General features: G+C 34.0%; 2 protein-coding genes across 7 annotated transcripts in view; one reads left to right on the top strand and one right to left on the bottom strand.

The window, feature by feature from the left end:
• Positions 1 to 416: 416 nt before the first annotated feature.
• IntS6 (integrator complex subunit 6) overlaps positions 417 to 24,777 on the top strand; it is a 38,070-nt gene continuing 13,709 nt past the window's right edge. For 4 of the 6 annotated variants that reach the window (XM_074137298.1, XM_074137296.1, XM_074137301.1 and 1 more), the window contains exons 1-17: positions 417 to 692; positions 886 to 963; positions 1,054 to 1,293; positions 6,344 to 6,524; positions 6,620 to 6,751; positions 6,857 to 6,957; positions 7,486 to 7,647; positions 7,737 to 7,889; positions 7,988 to 8,242; positions 9,007 to 9,152; positions 9,241 to 9,371; positions 9,994 to 10,188; positions 10,305 to 10,441; positions 10,581 to 11,040; positions 11,124 to 11,459; positions 15,062 to 15,283; positions 21,005 to 21,116. In XM_074137298.1, coding sequence (XP_073993399.1) covers positions 576 to 692; positions 886 to 963; positions 1,054 to 1,293; positions 6,344 to 6,524; positions 6,620 to 6,751; positions 6,857 to 6,957; positions 7,486 to 7,647; positions 7,737 to 7,889; positions 7,988 to 8,242; positions 9,007 to 9,152; positions 9,241 to 9,371; positions 9,994 to 10,188; positions 10,305 to 10,441; positions 10,581 to 11,040; positions 11,124 to 11,459; positions 15,062 to 15,283; positions 21,005 to 21,116 — 3,158 coding nt within the window. In that variant the 5' untranslated portion in view covers positions 417 to 575. Of the gene's footprint in view, positions 693 to 885; positions 964 to 1,053; positions 1,294 to 6,343; positions 6,525 to 6,619; positions 6,752 to 6,856; positions 6,958 to 7,485; positions 7,648 to 7,736; positions 7,890 to 7,987; positions 8,243 to 9,006; positions 9,153 to 9,240; positions 9,372 to 9,993; positions 10,189 to 10,304; positions 10,442 to 10,580; positions 11,041 to 11,123; positions 11,460 to 15,061; positions 15,284 to 21,004; positions 21,117 to 21,248; positions 21,453 to 22,953; positions 23,087 to 24,777 lie in introns of those variants that run through there. The other 2 variants (XM_074137297.1, XM_074137300.1) reach the window with 2 other exon arrangements.
• The window catches only part of Atg16 (Autophagy-related 16), a 351,557-nt gene continuing 342,345 nt past the window's right edge, over positions 15,566 to 24,777 (bottom strand). Inside the window, exons 9-13 of the mRNA XM_074137311.1 lie at positions 23,320 to 23,440; positions 23,027 to 23,206; positions 22,514 to 22,598; positions 20,740 to 20,886; positions 15,566 to 17,336 (exon numbers count right to left, since the gene is read on the bottom strand). Coding sequence (XP_073993412.1) covers positions 17,243 to 17,336; positions 20,740 to 20,886; positions 22,514 to 22,598; positions 23,027 to 23,206; positions 23,320 to 23,440 — 627 coding nt within the window. The 3' untranslated portion in view covers positions 15,566 to 17,242. The remainder of the gene's footprint in view (positions 17,337 to 20,739; positions 20,887 to 22,513; positions 22,599 to 23,026; positions 23,207 to 23,319; positions 23,441 to 24,777) is intronic.

Here is a 24,777-nt window from a genome sequence, read left to right on the forward strand (position 1 = left end):
ACGTTCATTTAACTATTCTTTTAAAAACATTCTACAGTTTTAAACAACTAAATATTTCTATTTTGAATAAATTGTTAGTAGCAAACAATAAACATTAGACGCCAATAAACTGTAATAAGAGATAAATACACTATTGTTAATAAAAAAAAAATAAAGTTGCCAAATCATATCTTTTATTGTTAATGAAGGGGATTTCAACGGTTTTGAAGGGTCGCCACTACAGCGCTAGTAGTTAATTAAAAATATATTTATTTATAAAAAAAATGTTATAATTATTTTTTATTGTAAAAAAGCTCTTAACAATGAAGAAGTTTTTGTTAAAAAATTAAGTAAGTACTTTGTTTTTGTATAAAATAACATTGATCATTAAAATTAATATCTAGGCTTCAGAGGTATTACTACTAGGACTACAGTTTTGCTGCTCATTCGTCAATTGTTACTTGAGCCAGCTGGTCTACGTGCAACTGCGTGATGGTTGCACTGGATTAATAGAAGTCCACAATGCCTGCCCAGCCATATTATAATTGCTACTATATAATTATTCTAGTATATATTATTGCTAATTGTACTTAATAATGACCATTATAGTATTTCTTATAGACACGTCGGCGTCTATGAGCCAAAGGGCATATTTAGGTGGACGCCCAACGCTTCTTGATGTGGCCAAAGGCGCAGTTGAAACGTTCGTCAAGGTAGGCTTTTCAATTCAAAATTCCAGAATTTTTTTTTTTTTTGCTGTTGAACGGTACATTTTTTTATTTCGATTGAGGCATGTTTTTTTCGGCCCTTCTATTGACGCAGGGATCGTCCTAATTAATTATTTAATACTCTTGAGTATAAATTTATTTGGACTTAATTATTTATTTATTTTTTTATTTTGAGTAGGTAAGACAGAGGTCACCAGAGAGTAGGGGTGATAGGTATATGTTACTAACGTTTGAAGAACCACCCCATAATATTAAGGTAAGAGAAATAGTAAAGAACCCCAAAAAGAAATATTTTGAAAATTGTCACTATCTTCATAGCTAATATGATTTAATGTCTATATTCTAGGCCGGATGGAAAGAAAATTTGGGCACATTTATGAATGAATTGAAAAATCTTCAGTGTCAAGGTATGACAATGATGGGTGCAGCTTTGAAACATGCATTCGATGTTTTAAATATCAACAGAATGCAAACAGGCATTGATACGTACGGTCTAGGTAGATGCCCTTTTTATTTAGAACCATCAGTTATTGTAGTGATTACAGATGGTGGGAAATTATCAAACACTTCTGGAGTACAAGATGAGGTAATGTGAATTTAAAATAATTTTTACGTGAGTGTTTCGCTAGACATTTTCTTTATTTTCGAGAATAATTGTGAGAAATAGCTAGTTTCTGTCTTAAGTAATACCATGGCATCAGACGAAATAGAGGGGAAATTTAGTTACCTAAAAGATTAATGATCGTGTTAAACCTTCATAGTTGTAACCTCCCTTTTAGACGTCGGGTGTTAATAAAACTTTATCTGTTGAATTAAATAGTCATACAAATTTCTCACAAGATAAAAGAAAATATTTTTTCAATTGGGACAGATTTCTTAAAAAGCGGAATATTTATCGAAAATACATATTTATGAGATCCCCTGAATATGAAAAACCAGTTTTAGATAATGACTTGTTAGTTTGAGTATAAACACCATCCTAAAACTTGCCAAGAAAAGTTTAATTCTTTACTGAATAGGTAGTTTAAGTTTCTTGATTAAAAATTTAAAAAAAGCGATTTTCGTAAAACTAGTAATGTGTACACTTAACGTAGTGCTAGTTCTACAACTCAAGAATTAGTCCCTCCTTTAAAAACAGTCACTTTTCAGCGAAGTGCAAAACTACTATTTACCTTTGTATTTATTCTCATTCTTGCATCTAGTTGTAGTTTATGGGAATTTTCAGATTTTAAGTAAATTATGTAGCTTGTAGTTAGTCAATAAACAAATATTCGGAGGGGGCTGAAAATTCCTGTTTCTTTAAAGAAGCGTGTTGCATTTATGGTATTAAAGAGTGAAGCTCAGTCTATTCGAAATATTTTATTTTTATTATGCTTCCATTAGTTTTTTCGGAGAATTTGTTGCTTGATAATAATTGTGAGCTCTAGGAAGTAAACCCGAATCCTAAGAACTCCATTAGTCTTGTTTTCTACGTCAGCTTCCAGGACGCACGAGTTTTCCAGTACTATACAATTAACTGCTCAAAGACCCTGTGATTACCAAGTCTAGCTTTCGGCTTCCTCAGTTGACGCACGGGTAGGCGAGAACCACTAGAAAATATTTCACGATTAAGATAACTAAAAATACTTTACCAAATTCTAAAAGAACCTTTCCAAGTCAGAAATTTGTTTCTCAAGTCCGATCTAGTGTACGTAGCTTTTTTCTAGCCTAGGAGCCTCTCACCAGACTTCTAAGTCGACAAATGAAATAAAACTTGAAGAACTACTGGGTGCCTCAGTTAGATCCTCTAGAATGCAATAGCGTTCGCTTTTTGACCAACCCTTCTAGAATATAATTAAATCTGAAACAATCCATTACATATTATAAAAATATAAAATTTATCTATTGCAAACAAAATGTTTATACAGTTTGCAGAATTTAAAAAAGTGAAAAAAAAATCTATTTGACAAGTTTTTCTCTCTCCAAGAGCTGACAGTTTGATCGAACCTGTGATCTCCGCGTGGGAATCAGATTTGGCAAGATTTTTCCGATTACGGATTTTTTTTTTTTGTAAACACGGAATTACAGCAACTTATTAATTTTCTTAGGAGTATAAAAGTATGAGGACCCGTTCCTAAGCAAAATCATAAATCTGCCTCTTACAAAAAATAGAAGAAATTTAAAAATGGTTGACAGTATGAACTATTTCTAGCATGATTGGAGTAGATAGAATATTTAAGTATATACATCAATCAAACATTCAGTGTGCATTGGCTTAGCGGTGATAAGGTTTTGCTGCATTGTATCCCCTCACAATTATCAACATAACCATTACTGTTATCATCTACTACTATTTCTGGACTAAAACTTTTTTTTTTAAACTTCCATATTTGCTTCTACAAATATTTAAAACATTCCAAGTCGCAATCTCAGACATTTCATTATTCATCACTAATCATTTATTGCTCAGTAGTGAAAGGAACATCTCATTAAAAAGGCACTTTAGAGGGGTGGGGGGGAGTCTATTCATCCCAATACCTAGAAATTAATGAAATCTTTTCTTGAAAAAAGTTCTATATAAAAGTTGTAAAGCTTAAGATGTGCAATGATCAATAAGGGAAATATTGAGAGCTGAGGCAATCTCAAAAAAGGAAACTAAAACTCTGTATGTGGACTTCCGGTTGAGAGACTTTCTACGCAAAGTTACTTTAAGTTCCGATTTAGGGTACTTAAACCATAAAGCTTGAACTTTCTGTGGGTTTTCGTTTTGGATTTATCGTAGGTTTAACCATTCATAGACTATTTTCTGATGGACCACTTTTTTTTTTGGATTCAGTGGATTTTAAAACGGATATTTCGTGCGAAAATTGGACACAATTGTAATACTTCCGCACTCTGCGAAAAAAAAGTAAAAAAAAAAACGTTCTGACATAGTATAAATATTTTCCCAAAACGATATATTTATGGAGGCAAGAATTGTACCTCCTAACCTCTCTAAATGGTTTAAGTAATTTTCATTTTTATTTTTTATTTTTGTGGATGCAGCTTTGTAGCTGCTGCCAGTTAGTTGAGTAATATTCTGCTGTCGTTACGAAAGTAGGACTGGCTTTGTACAAAGCTTTATATCGATTAGCTTCTTGTTACTAAATTATAAATAGTCTCCTCCTTAAATTTAGTCGTAACAATGTTTTCATTTTCAAGCTAATGAAACATTTTTTTTAAAAATGTTTTTAATCCATTTTGATTTTTTTTTTGTTTAATGTTGGATATTTCCATATTTTAAAGTTTCCAAGATATAATATTGCACTTTTGAGAAATAACATCATTCTAGCGTGCTAGTAAAAGAAAAACTGGAAAAGCTTGTTATTGAATTTTTCTAGGCATTAGTCATTCTTTCATTATCTTTTTTCTTTTAAGATACGCGGTCTTCGCAAAAATATTTTAATTGCAATTTTTATTTAAACATTTAGTTGCATTTAAGTATTTATTTTTATTCGTACGGTTGCATGGTTCCAGTATAATGTGAAGTAGTACTTTACCTAGAAGATTGTTGAACACCCCATAAATTCACTTTTCCTAACAATTACTATCTTGAAGAATTCTTGTATCTATTTTTGTTTGTTGAATGGGATGACACTAAAAAGATAATTTCCCCTTCAGTAACAGATTGTAGCCACGATACTGAACGTTCCACTGGGTCAGAGTGTTTACAGAGGACTTCCGTTGGTGAAATTGAAGAGTTGCCCTGCAGAATTTAAGCTCGCGATATATTGAGACGTACGATCTATGTTTTAGAAAAATTGTTAACAGATGTCTAAGTCCTTCCTGAGCTCATTATTGATAGTTATTTCATTTCCTATAAAAACAGTTTAAAAGTCCCTCAAATCTGATATATTCAATTCTGCAATTCTCCATTTTTTTTTTTGGAAGGATTTTCGTGGCTCTATCTCATTCTGAAGACCGAACTGGTACCTCCCAGAGAGTTCTACTTCTCATGTCCTTTTTGAAGAGGTACATTAGAATATCTCCAAAGAATCTGTAGGTGCTAAATCTTATAGCCTAATTTCAATGTTGAAGTTGATTTCAAAGAAAAATTACAATAACAAAATTAAGGTAACGTATCAATAAAAATCGTTTTCAGTTGCTGCGAAGTCATTACCCTTGAAAACTCATCACTAAATCTGCCAATGCTTGAGCACTTATTTTCTCTTTTATGAGAAAGTAAAAAAATTAAGTTCCAAACAATAATTGAATTTCAATTTTTAGCTGCTGGTCTTAACAAAGGTGAATTATATTGTGGAAGTAACGTGGAAGAGAAAAAACGATTCCTCCACTTCGTCACTTCCGGGTATTCAAAGTAAGATTAAGAATTGAAAAATTGATTTTATGTTGCCAAAATTGTCAATTTAAAAAAAAGAGTAATAAATTTTATGAATATACGAGAATTAAGAATGAAATTTGATTGTTGATTTAAAAGTTTTTGTAGCTATGAGAGATTTGAAAAGTAAATTGTTTATTAATATAAACACACAGCTAAGCTATTAAAGAAATGTAGTACCCCTGGCTTTACATTTGTCAATTAGGAGCGGCCCTGAATTTTTTCGGGGGGCGGATTAGAGTATTAAGAATTAAATGAAATACTTTTTCATTTTTAACCGATTCTTTTATTTAGAATACAAAGAATAAAAATTAAAATTGTTAAATTTTCTCTAAATAGGTCCACTGAAATTGTAGTTACTATAGAACAGGTACGAGTTCTTTCTTTTCTTTTCTTTTTATTCACAGACATGTACCAGACCAACTTAATAAATAGATAAATGTAAATACTAAATTACCATTGGTTAGGTGACCCACTTAGTCGGTGACTTGATAGTGTTCCCGTTGTCGCCTAGATAGGAGACGTTTTTTACTCCAGTCAAATCGAAAGTTATTTTCAACGCATCAACTCTTTAAAATAAAATATTTAAATTTGATTTTCAAGCTTCAAATGTTTTAAAATATTGGTGATGACTGGAGTGCCCCAGTAGCTTTGCCTGGAGATTTTATCTAATCAAAAATTTCGGTTAAAAAAAAAATGTTCTAAATAAAATAACACATAAAGGATAGTGGTTGGTAGAAAATATCGATTAATTGAGAGTTAACATTTGTGTAACAATTTTTTCATTTCATGTCGATTAAACACAAATGAAATTAAAAATGGTGGTCAAGTGTTGTAGCGTTGAGAAATTCAAATCTCACTAGAAATTTTGTATTTTTTAAAAACCTTCTTATTAACAGTAAATCAGTGCTGGACCTGTACAATATTAATCTGAAGTGCCACTGAGAGGGAAGCCTGCTCTTTCTTTCTTCTTCTCTAAATCGATCTGCATTCTATGGCATCAAGTCGAGCTTTAAAGTTTCCGCTTTTTTTTTTGTTTTTAAGATATTTTATTCTTCTCACACTTCATTTTCTTCTAAAAACAGTTTTTTGTTTTTGTTTTTTTGACTCAGAGGACCTCAAAAGAGATATTTCCGGTGCAAATAATTTCGAACACTTAATTAATAGCACTACATCCTGTTGCCATTTGTTGTAATTAGAAAGTGATTTGATTGTATTGGTTTAATTCATTCTGTTTCACTTGCTGTAATGTCTTTCAATTTTGAATTTCTGTGAACAGTTCGTGCTACCTATGCATTCTCCTATACCAGGATGTGAGCTAACTAGGGAACCTTTCCGTTGGGATCAACGTCTCTTCTCGCTAGTATTACGACTATCTGGGACACCGGCCGTTGAAAGGGATGTTGGTCTTGTACCAAGTGATTCGTCACCGATTGACGCTATGTGCGAAGTTACTGGAGGTAAGTTTCTCTTTCTTAACCTTATAAAGATGTTTATGGGGAAAAAACAAATTGATCGATTGATTGATTTATTTTTTTAATTCTTGAAATTGTAGGTCGTTCATACTCCGTCACTTCGCATAGAATGTTAATGCAGTGTATAGACAGTTTGGTGCAAAAAGTGCAGAGTGGTGTTGTCATCAATTTTGAGAAGATAGGACCTGACCCACCGCCAATTAATGGAGAAGGTAATTTGTAAAACAAAAAGAAAAGAATATTTTCCTTTGCTCCCATTTTAAAAACTGTAAATATTATTATATACTTAATCATTTATTGCATTTTTTATCCTTCAGGTCCAGGGTCTGGTACAAAAGATGGTCCTGAAGGAGAAACTGGAAGTGAGGATGTTAAAGACTGGGATAAATCTGACGGACAGAATAAGATGCCGAATGGAGTAAGTATCAGTGGTTTTAATATTTGATTTCTCCTCGTCAGTGTGTAAAATGGTGTGTGAAAGCTGAAAAAAGCAAACAAAATTAAAAGAAGGTGTAATATTGAGTTTAGTTTGAGTAATTCCATAATTTGACGATGGAAAACTTTTTTTCTTGAGTTTGTCTCGAAAAGAGCACCAACGATTTTTGCTACTTTGTACACTGCTAACATGTAAGATCTACAGCTTCTACTTAAAAACGTTTTCCTGGAAGTTCTAAAGAAGGGTGGTAATTGTTTCCTTATAATTTACGGCTCTATCATTCCTTAATATAAAATTCTTTAAAAAAAAGCTCTTCTGGAAGCAGCACTAGTCTAAATGAGTCTCTTCGCTTTTGAGGAACTCGAAAATTGAATCTACGATTTTCCCTTAATTTAGTATTACAAAAAAAAAAAAAAAACAAATTATTTCTATTTAACAAAAGATCATTTCAGTGTTACAAATTGTGAATTAAATGTGTTTACACACCAGTTGTTTTTGTTTTTGCTAAAGGCAAGACATACGAATCAATCCAGTCTGCTGTCCCCGTCGAATACTGCCTGGCAGACTTGTAGGAAGTTGATCTATGTGCCAAGATCTGCTCAAAAAGGTTTCCCTGTTGGTTTCTGGCCCATACCTGAATCATTTTGGCCAGATCTAACCGCTAATACTCTTGTAAGTGTTTCTGGTTGATTTATTATTTACTTTTACTTTTTTTTAAAGTTATTTTTCGTTTAAGTGATTTTCTTAAATCAATTTTCCAGCCACCAAGGTCGGCCCATCCAAATGTAAAATTTACCTGTACAAGCCAGGAGCCAATGGTAATAGAGAATTTACCTTTTGATAAGTACGAATTAGAACCTAGCCCTCTAACCCAGTACATCCTGGCCAGGAAGCAGCCTACAATTTGCTGGCAGGTAAGTCAAAACATTCGCTGAAATTTTCCAAAAAAAAAAAAAAAAAGAAGTAAAATCTTAAGAATCCTTTATTACTGATGCTTATTTTTCCCCTACAGGTGTTTGTACCAAATTCTTATAAAAATTCAGAAGTGGGACATCCATTTGGTTATCTAAAAGCATCCACAAATTTAAGCTGTGTAAATCTGTTTGTAATGCCTTACAATTATCCTGTATTACTGCCATTATTAGATGAACTGTTCAAAGTTCATAGACAGAAACATACTCCTGTGCAAACGGAAACATTTCTGTATATGGAATGGAAGAATGCGTTCAGCAACTATCTGAAGACTATGCCTTCATATTATGCTACAGTATGTATCAATTATGGTATTATACATTTCTTTTTTTTCTAAACAAATATTTCGATTAGCATTCTTGGCGTCAACCAAATGCTAACAGGTTTCTGGCCAGTCTACCTGGGTTGCTCATGTTTCTCCATTGTAACTTTAGATCGTCTAAGGCTTATCGTTTATACTTGATATCGATTTGTTTCCTCTATTTCTTCTTCCTACTCGTAATTTCATTGGTTGGAATCATTGTCCTGCAAATTTTACTTTCTTAGAAAGAATTAGTTTCTTTTACGCCTGTACTATTTGTTTGTTATATATATTTTTTGGGGAGCTTTTATTGCCAATAAAAGGTAGAACTCTGTTACGGCTTTGAAAAATGGAAAGGAGATTAAGGCCGCATCGACAGGTTCATTAAATTGATTTAAGCAATATCCAGCCAGTGTTGACTTTAGGATGCTGTGCTTAAGAAGATATTTAAGCAGTGTAAATCTTTTACTGCTCATCAAACATTCTTGGAAGTCGAAGGAAGTTAAGAGTCATTCTAACCCTTAAATGCTAATGAACAAAGCTGCCCCAGTCAACACAAATCCTGCCCTAAAAAATATGATTCAGGTTTACAGTAAGCGATAACTCAGAGCGAGATAAGTCTTGTTTTTTCTGGCAGGATCTCCAAGCCAACAGCCTCCCCCGCAATCTCCGAAATGGAGAAATAAATACAAAAAAAGAGGATATTTTATTGTCAAAATTATTTATTTATTTTTATTTTTGAAAATTATATTTTACAGCCACTACGTAGAGCTCTGACACGAATGGGAGCAACAGGTGGTGTAGCACAAAATCTGGTTCCTGATAATTTAGATAATTCGCTTAGTTATTCGGTACTGAATTATCTAAAAAGGCTCAAAAATCAGGCTAAAATAGAATTTGAAAAGTATGTATTTCTAGAAATATTGAGATTAATTCATTTTATTATTTGTATAATTTTATTTATTTATTTGTTTATTTTTTTTGGAATACAGATTATGTAATGAAGTTAGTAGTAAACAGTTGCATAGTAAATCAAATAACCCGTCAGGAACTCTGGAAGGGGTGAGGGTACAGCCAAGGTCTCCTATCAAAAGAGATCTGTTATCACACCCGATGCTGCATGGTGAGTAACTTGAAGATTTCATTATTTACCTCTGGGGAAAAAGTATCAAACTCCTCCTGCATTAGCTCAAGCACAAACTACTCTGGGACTAATTATTCTAGACTGTTGCCTAGAAGTGTAACTTTTTATCAAAGCTAAATGGACAATATAGTAAATATAATTTCCTGCTTCGAACTAAAGTTATTGAACGTTTCGTATTTCTGGGTAATATCGCTGATTAAATCTGTCGTAGCAAGCATATATTGTATATTTTTGTTTGTTTCAAATTGTCATCCATCGTCTGAGTTGATTCGTCAGAATAGAGCATCCGACAGAGATACCTTATTCAATCAATCTTTTCATGCTAAAAACTAGTCCCTTCCAACTCTTCATGACATACAAAGTAACGAAAATGATGGTAGAAACTTGGACACGAGGATTATTTCTAGCCAACTGTTACACATAAGGAAGCCAATAAAGATCTTGTCACATAAGTACTTCTATAGCAGCCACTCAAGGCTATAATATTTTCATCTGAAGAAGCTGTAGAGTTTGGTCCAAACTACTTCCAGTTATGTATAAGTGTGGGCAAGATTTCCTACTATAATATTAACATTACTATACATTTTTTATTATTTTATAGACAAATTTCAATCCCTACGAGACCAGTTAAACGAATTCGGTGGTTACATAGTTGGAGTATCTCGCCATCGACGAGAAGCTCGAGGTCAAAGTTATAGAAACGCTTTCGACATACCTAGAAAAAATTTATTAGATCAAATTCTCAGGATGAGAGCGAATTTCCTCAACCCTTCGCACACCAAATTGTATCATCAAGGTAAGGAAATAAAATAAAATACGGAAAATTTAGATAGTAAATAGCGTAGAATATGTAAATAAACATAATTAGAGAAATAATACAGTTGAAAAAAAATATTTTTGTACGATTTGCAGATGTAGTGCATAGTATGCCAATCAGTCAAATGGGTAATTACCAGGAACATTTGAAAACCATACCTGCGCAACTTAGAGAAGTAGAATCGGCTCCAGTGAGGCAACACATGTTTGGAAATCCATTTAAAATTGATAAGGTATCTTCACTAATTGAGTACTATTTATTATTACCATTACATTTCTATCTTTTCTAAATTTATGGGACGGAAATTTTGGAATATTAATGACGTGACGTGAAATTATCTGCTCTTGATTCCAAACATGCTGTTATTTCAGAGGATGATGGTGGACGAAGCAGACATAGATTTAGTGGGAGGTGGGGGCGGAAGTGGAGGAAGTGGTGGAGGTGGTACCGGAGGCGGACGCGGCCATAAGAGGGCGGCAACTGAAGTTGGTTCTGGATTTGGCCAGAGTGGTCGGCCGAACAAGAGGAAACCGGGCCCACTGCCTAAAGAGTTTAAAGTGAAAAGACCGAGTGGCAGTAGTACTCCGACCAGCAGTCCGGCCAGTTCTGCGAGGTCCAGTCCAGAAAGGGACTATTTGGAGGACAGTATCCCAGAGAGTCCAGGATCGTTGCTCGTAGTAGCTACTCCTCCTGCTTCACCGCTTCCCCAGTTGTTCATGTATAGTCCGCCGAGTTCCCCAGCCAATCCAGCAGCATCAACACCTCCACCACCACCACCACCACCACCACCACCACCACTTCCAGCGCCTCCTCTTCTAAACGGCGATGTTGGTGAGTACAGGCTATTCTTTTCTACTAAATATCTACTTTTACCAGTCCAAATTTTTAAAAATAATATTAACAACCATTTACAGATATTAGCAACGATTTAGAGATCCTATCGCCCAGATCTCCTTCGCCGCCGGCGGAATTCGCACCACCCGTTCTACAGCCTTATGATGGTGCACTTCCCCAGCAGAATAATTTGAACAATATTAACTCCGGCAGCGGAGGACCAGCTCCGCCCAGACTAGTTCCTTCGTATTCGGTGACGCCTCCAGTGTCTCCACCCTTACTTTTACCAGTTCCCGACCATCCATCTCCTCCTCCTTTACCCCCGCCAAACGCTAAAACCGGTTTGGCCGATATTAGGAAGCACAACTTGAAGATCAGAGCGGCCGCTTATCGTGAAGTGAGAAGACCTGGCAGAAGTAAGTTACACTGTTTTTAATTTTCTACTAAAAAGAAGATGAAAATGAGGGCGTAATTATTGTTGTTCAATTTTTGGCCACCATTAAAATAACCTGTTTTTCTTATGCTAGCTTCGACTGAGTGCCCTATCTTCATAATTTTGTTGGGGTGGGGGGTTGTGGGCAGCGGTGGTTCAGTGGTTTCTGACCGACATATTTTCTGAACCGTCACAGATACAAACTTGGGATTTATAGACATAATAATAATATTGAGCAATTTTAAACTAGACTTTTACAGATCCCATTTCAATGGCTCCATTAGCAGTTATTACACCGTATGTGCCATTGGACCATTGTAAATTCGACCAAGTGAAATTTCAGTGTTATCTCTTCACTCTCTTTAAAGCACGAGCTTATCTTGTTAAATGGTTAATCAACCCCCCCCCCGGGTATCCCCCGGCATTTTTGCTGAAATCTTGATTAATTCTGATCTCTAGATAAACTCTTGTCTAAAGCAAAACCTTAAAAAAAAAAAGTTACGTCTCTGAAGTTGTGAATAAATTATTGTGAATATTAAACCTTGAAAAAAGTGGATTTTCCAACTTTTCTCAATTTCCAAAACTAGACTGAAAGGAAATACAGGAAATTAGGCAAAAAAAAGCGTACCAGTATTTTTTTTTTTTTTTTTTTTAAAAAAAAAGCTTGTAATTAAAAAGAATAAATGAATTAAAAATTGTTATGCATAAAATAATTTGCATTTTCAATTTTCTTTACTAAATTGATAAAAAAATCAGCAAGGTAATCCCCATGGCACTATCAATAATATCGTTTACATCTTTGATAACTCATGGTTTTTACAAGTATCGTGATCAACTATATTAGAATATTGAAAACTATTTTAGTTACATCTTAGAGAATTATTAAAACATTGGATATAAACATCTATCTATAATATAATTATTTATTAAAAAATCTAAAACGTATATTTTACTTTTTTGAATTTTTATGACAACCAATGAAACAGTAATAGAATAGAATATAGTAAAAATAAAAGTTATAAAATCGTCAAAGCTACAATTATAATTTTGCAAAAAATAAAGCTACATCATAGAATTTTATTTACAACAAATTTTAACATTTACTAACCTTTCAAGTGATTAACAGGAGTTCATATTTTAATTAATAAATTGGCCAAATAATATATTTACATCAAAAAGCAAAATAGGTTACTTATTGTATATGTATATATTTTAAGCGTTTAAAATCTATCTATATCTATTTTATTTTTTGCTTTATATTTATTAAGGTACAATAAGAGTATAAAACTTAAGTTCCTAATTTTTAGGTTAGGCACTTTAAAAGACAAATTTAGTCTCAATTTGCAGGTTTTTCGTGTTTTTTATTTTTTGTACTTTTTTATTTTTTTTAAACAATTATTTGCAGTAATTTAAAAAAAAAAATTATGTATTTTGCAAATATCACAGTAAGCACCAATTAGTATATTTTCCTTAATTGAAGATTTTTTTTTTTTTATTAAAAATTGAGAATCTGAAGTCCCCAAGCCAAGTCAAGTTTACTTTTAGTTGTAGGGCTATTTTTGGGCTATTAGTGATAATTATCCCTTGATATAGATGGATAGATTGGGTTATGAGTAAAATATGGGTTTGCGAGTTGATCAGGAGATGCGCAATGTTAGGAATAGGGTCCAATGTAAGCGGGAAGTACCCTTGCTAGATCTGCTAGTGCCTCTCCTAGCAGCTTCCAGTAACGATCGTACCTCTTCTCTTAAGTGGATTAAACCCTGTATATTTCAGTTTTATTCACAACCCATTACACGGAGTTGCAAACTCGCACTTTTTTTTTGGATGCTTTCTTCTCAGTCTACGAGTAGATGAAGAAATGTTTCAATTGTTGCCTAAGATTATAGCTGCCCTGAGAGGTGTGCTTATATCTCACACTCTAAAGCAATTCGCTCAAGGATGATTCCTTTCTAGCCAGGATATATTCGCCTTCTCAATTCTACAGCAAGAACCGCCAGCACATCCTGGCTCTCTCGCCCATTTTATCCTTAATACAGTCCCCTTTCTCTTTTACTTCATGCTAAGTGAGAAAAGGAAGATCCATCTGGAGGTTATACTCTTTAATCAGGTACTGCCGCTGCGTTTCCATTGATTGAGCTTTGATTGTGATTTTATACTTCTATTGTAAGTTATGTGTTACTTAGAGAGTATAACTACCACTTAGATTGCATTCCTGTCAAGTAGCAGCCTCCTTTTCAAGACCTATTCCCAGCAACCCCCCCCCCCGAGTTTCACATCATAAAATTCCTTACGCCCTAATATTATTTTGAATGCATCAAACTTTAAATGCTACATTTGTTAAATTTACTTACTATTTTATTGTTTAGGCTTTTATTTCGTTTTTAATATCTTTCTTATTTTTTTTAAGTTTCATAGATTTTATTGGATTTTTTAAATTTAATTATGTGTAAAACAACTGATGTTCTGTGATTTTTGGACATTCTAGTTCCTCATCATTTGAGTTGGAACTTTGTCGTGATTAAATGAAATACAGGAAAATGTTATCTGTACGAGCGTTCCCTTCCTTAGGGATCTTGCTGATCCTAAAGGATTCCTGGTACCACTTTTTTTTTGATTAAACAAACTGTCTTGTTCAAACGGACGAACTCCTCATTCAATGTTTTTGTGTTTAAACTTAGAGTCATCTAAGTTTAAATTTACTTACACCTACTGCGCACAATGCTTAAGAGAGTGCGTGATGACGAACTAGAACCCAATTAGTGGCCACATGAACCACCTATAAAGACACTAATATGATCATATCAAAAAGACAGAACATCTGTCTCCCAATTTAAACACAGCAGTTCGTTTCTCAGAAAATGTCACTTAAATCGAAATAATGTCTTTTTTTTTCTTATGAATAACAGAAGTGTGGTGGGGGGGGCCCATAAGTAATTTAAGTTTAAGCATTCAAACCACTTCTCGATGATTTAAGGCCTACATTTTGTTTGCACGAATGTGAAAATAACTTTGTTTTGTATTAGTTAGCTCCCCACATGTATTTCCGGAGTAAATCTTTAAAGTTGGATGTGATTACAGGACTTCCTTCTTACTTAGAACCAAGAGAAAATGAACAAAACTAATACACTGTGAATACTCGCATGACTTTTCCCATTACACGCCCAAGTTTCCAATTTATAAACATTTCTCCGAATTTCCTAACATATAAATTTTTTACATGAAAAATGATTCGTGAAGGAAACCACCTTCTTCCGGTAGAGTGGTACTTCCCGTTGAGGTATCATGATCACTGAGTTAGCCTAGGGTATTCTGGTCTTACGAATACTTCCGAATGTTATAGAAAAGTCGGGCATTTCGGAGAGTTTTCTTTTTTGACGTATTTCACTCTCACATAGGACTTGATAAAATCGATTATTTACAATGAAAAACTCGATATGGGCAATTTTTTATTCGATTGAAAGTAAAGAATTAAAATAACGAACAATAAAATTGATTTTTTACCTTCTTTTTTTTATTTTTGTTCAGATAATCAACTAATATTTGCCTCCTATTTTTTGTTCTGTTTCTTGTTTGGTTCTGCAGATTATGAACCATTGTTCGAACATTTGGGCATGATGAAAGGTACCACAGAGATAAAGATCAACTTAATCAAAGAAGTAATCAATGAAAGTTTACGATTTAAGCGGAGAACTTTGGCCAGCCATTTGGATAAACAGTTGAAAGCTTTGATCAGTACCACCACGACGACGCCGGCGGCAGCATCAAATAACTCCATAGCAATGAACAGCAATAGTAAACATCAAGGTAACAATGGGGCCAGATGAAGGCTACTCCTCCTTCTAACTTTAACCTAGGCAATAATTACTACCGCCGATATTCGATATATCGAAAAACGTGGGAATTCACAGTGCATCAACTAAAAAAAGGAAACGGAAGTTCGTTAGTTCGATGAAGGAGAGAATTTTCTACAAAAAAACTTCTGCGAGAAGTATGATCGTCAATAATATTTTTACCTTATACTTGTATATATTCTATTTATACATATATATATATTTAGTAAATTTTAAATAAGATTATTATTGAATGTAATTTCTTTGTGTAAATATGTGGCGGGGACTATAAATGAAATTCTTTGATACCTAGGCTCTGAGCAGAAGAAAAACGATTAATTATTTTTTTTTTATTTAAACAAAGAAAATATGGAAACAAAAGCATTAATGTGGTGTAGATAGATATACATAAAAGGACGAAACCAATATTTATATAAGTAACATTTTTTTTTAGTTTTTCTTTTGCGATCTTATAGAATATTTATGTACATAAAGAATACATATTTATGTATATTTATGAGTTGTTATTCCTGTGTATACTCTGCTCTTGTTGGAAAAAAAACAACACTAATGGATTATAATTGATGAAATTTTGTTAGATTTGTGTGCGAGTGTGTGTGTGGGTCTGTTGAATGTGCGATTTTCAAAAAAAAAAAAAAAGAAGAAAATTAAGAAAACTACCACCCCCGCCTTATTCTTTATTTATACATATCCTTTCCCTGTTCTGTTTGTCAAAGTAATTTACTGGACCCGTATAAAATTGTTGCAAGTATACTGGACATTTCGATTGTAAAGTGGTGAGACAATCTGTTAATGCTTAATGCATCAAAAAAAAGCCCATAATAGTCGCGTCAAAGCTGCCTCCAGGACTAAACATATCTCACAGTCCATTTCCTCGTTCATCGCTAGTTTTTCCAACTAGGGGCCGTGTTTTTTTTTTTTTTTTTTTTTTTTTTTAAATGTCATCGCGATAAGAACCGATTTTCTGACGCTTAACCGTTTCCTTGAATGAGACGGGTTAAGTAGACGGTTGTAGATTGCGAAAGAGTAGTTAGAGTAAAGGAAACACCTGAACTTGTAAGTCCAGGTTTGTGATGTTCGATTTTATGCTGATTCCCTAAAATAAATGCCAACAATAAAATGCAGCTAACAAGGTTTAAGATTTGTTAATGTAAATGGTTGAAGATGGACCTCTTTTGGTCGAAATGTCTAGATTTTAGAATAATTAAAAAAAAAAAAAAAATGAAATTTCAAGTATTCTTTTTTCCCAATACTTAGTTTATATAATTCCCCTTCATGAAACCACTTAATCTCTTTCTACTCCTGAAAGCACAGCTGTTCTTAATTTATTTTTCCTTTAAATTGTTGATATCATAAAATTAAAGAAAATAAAATGATGGAGGCCTTAAATGAATTTATAATATGCCGTAATAATCATAGTAACTACAATTTTTTCCTTTTTTTCCCAAAAAAAAGACGGGTTTACTTATTTATTTTTTAAATCAAAAACTATATATATGTACAATATTTATATAAATATGTATATAACATTATTTTATATATAATATCTTTTGTTTTCTTTACATGTAAAAATACAAAATATTTGTAAATAGGATTAAAATAAGAACTAAAGGAGGAAGCGAGGGCCAAACTAATCCAACAAAAAAGTATTGTAACTTTTTCTTTTTCTTAAAAAAAAATTTCATCTTGGATTTTTTTCTTTGTTTTTCATGATTAAAAAAAAATCTTTTACCACACATCTCAGTTTTGCCTTTACATGAAAAATTCTCCTGTGGTGTCTTTTTTGAACTGTTCTTTGAACATTTATGTGGCCTAGCCGTTAGAGCTTTAGGTGTGCAAGCGATCAGCCCAACGAACGAGTTAATGGCTCTGCGCGGACCGGAACTCTTATCAACAACACTGCAAACGCTAGCTAGCGATCAGCCCAAACGATGGCTTTGCGACCTCTATCCACACTGGAAATGTAATTCGCATACGGGTGCCAAGAGACGGCGATCACTGGACATCTGTGTGCATTCAAAAAAAAAAAAAAAATTCAATTATTTTTAAAATTGTCAAAATTTTTTTGTTAAAAATTAATTCTCTCAATTGCACAATTTTGTTTTGTAATTTTTTATTTTTTGCTCCCGATTTTTTTTTGGGGGGGGGAGCGGCTAGTTCTTGAATCTTGCAATGAAGATCTCGTTAGCAACATTTATGCGATCGTCTCAAAAATATCTTCCGAGATTGTAGGAGGTTTGTCAAAAATTTGGTGAACTTGTCTTAAAACAAACTTCCGAACTACTTTCAGGGCTATTCAATGAAGTCTCTGCTCCAACGAAGGCACTTGTTTTCTTAACTCAATTCCAGCTCGCCTTTTAACTGCTTCCATTATTCCTAAGTCTTTTTTTTTTTTTTTTTTTTGTTTTCAAGAGTGTTCTTTTTTTGAGTTTTGGGGGGATAGGAAAAAAAATCAAGTAAAGGATATACCGATTCTGGTGATGCGGGTGCTTTCCTAGTCGTGTGTTTTATAGTAAAACTGTCTTCTGCGGATGGAGCTCGTTACCATTTCTTTTTTCCCCACAATTCTGGTATTTTCCTGCAGAAGTTACCTTTCTCCAGATTTAGTGGCAGGAACCAATTGAGGTGTTGCATTATTCCTAGCGTTCTGAAGTCACTGAAGACAGGAGAAGTCACAGTCTTACGGTTTGGCCGGACGAAACCTCATTATTTGTTGGGGAAAACCCTTGGCAGAGAAGTGACCGACGAGATTTTCTTGCAAGATACAAAACATTGGGCCCTCAAGAACACCACAAAATACCCCCCCACTTTTAGGCAGGGGTAAAAGATATGTTTTAGACTAATTTAATATAAAGTTCACCACATGCTGCCCCATGAGATGTTGAACTTTGGCTTGTATAACTCGTTAAAACAAAAAATCCATTATTCTATTTTATTTCTTTTATGCGAAGTCTGAAAAAATAAAGCAGAAATGGCGCTTTAATTTGCAAATAACTTAATTACAACTTTCAAAATATACATCCATATTTAGAGGTCAGAATGTTTATGTAGTTAAGAGAGAGCAAAAGCCAAGTTTAGTTTTAAGATGAAGTTATCAGAGTACCAAACAGCATTAAAAGCTGTAATTTAGTTAAGTCTGCCATTGTCTCATTCCTTTAGTTTTTCTGCTTTTTTAATTGTAAATAAAAACTGTAAATAAATGTATTTACAAATTTGAGAGTATGCTTTTTTGTTATCTTTGAGGACTGGATAGTTTACCCCAAAAGTGTATTTATTTACTTCGTAAGTTCAATATAATCAGGTTTTTTTCAATAATTACTTTTCTGTAGTATATTTTGAAAGTTGTTTAACTGACGTAAAAAGCACTTAAGGCCGGAAGGTGCTCACTAAATTAATCAATCGCGGAAAGTGATTGAATCTCTCAAATGGATTCTTAAAATCAACAAATCCACAAAAAAGTACATCGGAGTGTGAAAAACAGATTTCTTTTACCCTTTCCTTCTTCTATTTTCATTACAAACACCAAGTGTCTTCTAAATCAATGGAGGTCCACTAGAAGAAAAACTCAACGCGTGACGGCCCTAGGAACCCCTTTACTAAAAGTGTTCCAAGCTACGATGAATCTTGATTTTAGATAGATGGTAATAGATGACCCGTAAAAGAAATCAACTTAAATATGTGGAAATGCCTTTCAGTTCAGAGGGGACCTGAATACCCCCTCTTTCAAAAATTTCCTAAAATGAATTTTTCTTTCAAGGAAAACTCCCGGTTAAAACGGACTTTGCTGGCTAAATAATGGTCGGGTTCTATGATTACCTGAATGAAATATAAAGACTGAGAGTTTCCTGTGCATTTTTGTTTTTGAGGTAGTGTCCATATAGACTGTTATAAAAACCACTGGTTCAGAGACTTTGGGGTCCTTAGAACGTGCATTTAAGTTTTACGATCATTAAAAACGAAGAGTGTAATAGATGTGTAAGGGGATCACGACATAGAAGTCATATCCCAAGATATGTTGTGGGCTCCCTTTGGGATCAGAGAAAGCAAGGAACTAAACCCAAATAGTTGGCCATATCAATCCACTTCTACAGGCTCAGAGTGTGGGAGTTCCCGAACTCTTAATATGGACTTCAATCCTCCTAGAGGAATCAACTGCAAAGCTAGGCTTTCCACTTGAAAGACGATTTAGGGATTTGACTCTTTTAGGGTGCTCTTATTGAAGTGGTATCGTCTGAGGACAAATCAGCAGCACTTATGAATTCCCCTAGGCAACACCTGAGATGTTCCTAATCTTTGGGCAGGTGTTGAAACTACCACCTAATTAGTCTTTAAAAACAAAAATCTCAAAATAGTGGGACGGGGTCTGGAATAAAGAAATTCTAGTCGTGCGACCGCCAAGTCTGTTGTCTTTCTGGAACCTAAACCGTCTTAATGCTTGCTGTTCATCAGCTAGTTTTGCCAACACACCCTTTTATAGAAAAACGCTTTCTTTCCTAGACTCAAGGGGCCTCAGTAAGGGATATTCCTGATGAGTACCTATCAGGTGTTCACAGGATCTTCATTCTGATAAGTACAATCAGGTATTCACACTTACTCCAATGATAAGTACTTTCTTTGGAATCTTAGCAACATATTGAATTCCCACTACAGCATAATGAAGTTGGCACACAGATAGCACTTTAGAGGTAGGTCTAAAGTTCTCCCTCTTCTAGGTTCCTATTAAAGTAAATTTACAAACAAAATATCGCACATTTGTCTCGCTTTACGAGTAGATTATCAAATAAAATGAGTCTAGAATAATGTTCAAGCATTCTCCAAAGAACTGCAACATCGATAGTTACTTCTTTTTTTGGTTTCCGGAATGATGAATGCATGTAGTCACATTTTTGTAAACCACGTTTTCTTTATCAGGGTGGCTAAAAACGAATATTTCTGGGGAAGGCTCAACATTGCCGATTGCAATACTTCCTTTTGAGGGAGAAAAGAGAAGGTACCGAAGAATTTATAACATATTTTGAGATATGCCCTTTATCTAGTTTCTACTTTCTTTCTTTCATATAGCAATCTTCGCAGGATCTATAATTTACTATAAATTTTCAAAGCGAAAGCATAATTTTTTACATATCGAGGGGCTCCTCAATAGATAGGTCGAACCAACCAATCGAGAATCACTATTTGAACTCCACATTCTCAAGCAATCAATCCTATCTCTGAAAACTGATGTTTCTATGCTGGTATATCCTGTGTTCTTAATAATTTGTTGTTTTCAAGTCATTTACAGGACTACAGTACTGTGAACTCTACTGAATTGGGGGATAAAAAAAGAAAGAATGCCTTTTTTTATTCATGAAATTGTAAGCTCCAGGATGATAGAGTATCCTGAAGGAGGAAAGTAAAGCAGATACTAACGTGTGCTGCCTAAGCACAGACTCCAGTTGAGCTGTGCTGGTTTTAAAGATGTAAATGCCTCCTTCGCTGCTTCCCACGACCACGAAATCTCCATCAGGACTGAAGGCCGCTCTAGTCCAATCGCAAGCAACTTTGAAGCCGTCGGCACTGCAATTTTTACCAATTATATAAATATAAATATTTTATGTATTTAACTATTACATAAATACATTAACTGTTTATTATTTTTTTAAATTTACTAATATATATATTTTGTATGCTTTAGTGTGGCAAAAGAAGATCTTCCAAAATCCAGCGGGATATCTATTCAAAAGCAGGACTTTTCTAATTACTGAGAATAGAAACCAAAAAGTTCCAAAAAAACTCTTGGGAAATAGGTAAATTCTGACAGTTTTCAGTAGATTACATCCAAATATGCGGCGAATTACCATAAATCGATAAAAGCGATTTATGGATACTTGCATCCAAGAGTTAAATAAATTGCAATTAGATCTATGGTGTGTAAGCAGGTCTATTTTATCAACCGAAGCAGGGACGGCTATTTGAGAACGATAAAGGAATTCACGTCGCTATGTTTTACGTTAAGTAGTCGTTAAAGAAATACCCAAGAAAAAGTATGAAATTTGAGCTTTAACACGTCTTTCTCTTACTCAAATGTAATACTTAAATATATTTATACGAATATTTTATAACCTCAAATGCCAAAAAAGAATTTTTTCTGAAAAATTTTTAAAATAAAGACATGATATAAACTTACGAAGACTGGAGAAAATTTAGGTGGCAATTATGGAAAAGTCTCAGAAGAGTGAAAACAAAACCCGTAGAGTATTGTGGAACAGTATAATAGTACCGGAAAACCCGGTATTTATGGAATTTTCTGCGCATTCAACTGCAATTTATTCAATTTAACTGCTCTTTAAAATAAAATATAGAACTCACAGAGCCGGTCAGTATGCTGTACTTAAGAGAATGAAAGAACATCCATTTCTTGTTCCAAGGGTCCCTTAAAATCGAAATAGTTAAGGAAAAGGGATAAGAATTTAAGCTATTTTAGGCTCCATGGTAGCCGAACGGATAGAGGCGAGACCTGTAAAGGTAATAAGTATTGTAGTATTGGGTTCGATTCCCAGTCTTAGGCCTTGGATCTTATTTAATGGCTAATAAAAGAAATTTTGTAGTAAAGTATGTTTGCTAGTCGCCTCCGTCCACGACACCTAATTGGCAGGTGGACGTAAAGCCTCGCCTGGAAATATAGGCAATTACTTTGAAGCTATTTTCAAGGAAATCTCATTTAATTTTACGGAAAATCTTCAAGTCGTGGAATTTTCATCAAACTCTGGGACTCTAAGCTACACATTTCACCCTCTTTTAGGATGCACAAATCTGCACATTATAATGAAATGGTGCTTAAGTAGATTCTAACCATCCCCGGCTTCCAGTAGTGATACTAATAATATTTTCCTGGAAAAGGTTCCAAAGTTTATAATCTTGTAAACAGTTTCAAGAAAATCTTTGATGTCATTTTTGAGATAATCCAAAAAAAAGTGAAAAATCCGCACGATAGAGGTATTTCCGGATGAGGGATCGCTAGGTTGTAGTCAGGTACCTGCAAAGTCAAAGGGTTTAATCTTGCGGATTTTAGTGTTTGAGATTTTTTTTTTAGATATTTTATTTTGGGGACGGGGGCCTGAGATCGGATCGAAAATCTGATATGTTCGAAATACCTGTTACTATTACCTATTAAAAGGGAAAGTAAAAAGCTATGAAAATTTACCTGTAGGTTTGCAATATCTGATTGGCTCTTAGATCAACCAGACGAAGGGTATCATCCCGAACGCAACAGAGAAGAGTTTTCGCATCTGTAAAATTCATTTAAAAAATAATATTAATTATTATATAATATTGAAGCAATAAAGTTTGTATAAAAACATTGAAGTTTTGGGAGCAGAGAGAATAAAAAAACAATGTTCTCTAAGTTCCGAATTTCGGCCACTTGAGCGCAGCACATGACGGAGGTATGACGGCGGTTTGAACAAAAAACTTGTTAGAAGTGTTTGGGACCTTCGGTCCAAATAGTTTGATAACTGTCCTAGATCTGGCTTGTGTTTTTAGATCTCTGGGAACTGTTCGGAACTTCAGTTTAGCCATTACATAGATAGGGCTCGTATCCTTCCGGCACAGTCTAATGATGGCCATCTTATTTCAATTTTACAGCTGCAGGATAATAAAAAGTCAGTTTCTACAATTTAGCGAAGAAAATAAAGGGTAAAAAAAAAAACAAACTAACCTCTGGATAAATCTAACGATGTCACTCTACCCTGGACGACAATCTCATTAATATTCTGCTCTGTTCGGGTGTCCCAGAATCGGATTTTCTTATCAAAATGGCCGCTAATTATTGTGGTTCCTGCTGAATCGGAATTGACTACGTCATTACAGGAAGATCCAGCGAATTTGGTTTCTACACCTGAAAATTAATTTCGAGGAAAATCCTGGTTGAAATTGATGTAAATTAATTAATTATACCCTTTTTTTTTATTATTAAATTAATATTCTACTTTAACATTGGATACTACTCACAGGCTCTGCTCCTGAGGTCCCAGACTTTAAGGGTACGATCGTGAGATCCCGTCACTACTCGGGTCATTTCGTTTAAGAATTTTGCTGCAAGCACCTTGCCACAATGCCCGGTTAAGGTATGCTGAAAACAAAACAATTTAATATAACAAATGAGAATAGCACACCGAAGAATTTTAATAATTTTATGCCGTTGAACTAGTTAAAGTAGGCAAAAATGACATTAAATAACTGAAATTAAATGTTGCATTTAAAAATTAGAGCTAAAAATGAGATCCCTGGTGAGTAATAATTTAACCTCAACTTTAGATTGAATAATTGTAACATTATTTCACGGTTGCGTCAAAGAATCAGTATTAAGTCATTCAAATATTTTACATACAATTATGAACTAATTTAATACGTTTGAAAATAAGAAATTATCTGACACCAAAGTAAGGTATTTTTTAACACTCGATTTACAATCGCAACAACACGTCACCCCTTTGTCTATAGCTGAACTGGAGTGTAAAAGAGCATAACTTTACTCATTTTGAAAACTTGTTTTTCCTCAGTGATTTTCACTTCAATAAGGCGTCAATTTGTAAATACACTTCTTTTCCGTGAAACGGATGTTACCAATGAAAGTAGCAAGTTTTTACGAAAATCTATTGTATAACCGGAAGAGAAGTAAGTCCACTGAATTGGTTAATGAGTTTTTCTTAAATTATTTTGGAAAATAGTTTTTCCCCATTTTCACGCGAGTTTACTAGTCAGCATGTTTTTCTTTTTACACTGAATGTAACCTATATATTCAACAGCATTAGAATTCTAAAAATATACTCAAGAATCTCTACTTATAAGATGAAAATGCATACAGACTGTGTCCCTTTATTATATGGCAAACATAAAGTAATATGACCAACGGTGCACAGATATAGAGGGAACAGGTGCACTCCGATGCATACCTGATATGAGGAATGCACACGAACTTGCATACAAGCAGCCAGCTAACTGCAGTAAAGATAAGGGAATCACACACAGCCTGTCGAGCGCTGTTTGCACACAGATCCTGAGTATTTATTATTAAAAGGAAGCTGAACAACCCTGCTCTCTGCCGCCGCCTAAACATAGATTCCCGCCATTATAAAAACAATGGAGAGAGAGGCAAATACAACCAGCTGTCGTGATAGGTTATTTTCATACGAATGCTGGTTATACAACTTGTAAAGGTTACAGTCTTTGAAAAGTTGCACAAAATCTGTTCCACTTGAGTATCTCTGATTGCGATTAATCGATTTTAATTAATGTAATAGAATTTTCTCATGGGAGAATTCGAACCCCCAAAATGTGAGTTGATTTCAAATTAGTTGCTGTTGAAAGAAGCGTGACGTATTCGCTATCCTAGAATCTCTTTAAAAACTACTCTACGTCCATACTACGTTTCGAGTTTGAAACACATAGAAGATAAGAAAAAGGAGT

The sequence above is a fragment of the Rhodnius prolixus genome, unplaced genomic scaffold (assembly GCF_049639745.1).
Source record: "Rhodnius prolixus isolate KJV_2025 unplaced genomic scaffold, Rpr scaffold_5, whole genome shotgun sequence".
Lineage (NCBI taxonomy): Eukaryota > Metazoa > Arthropoda > Insecta > Hemiptera > Reduviidae > Rhodnius > Rhodnius prolixus.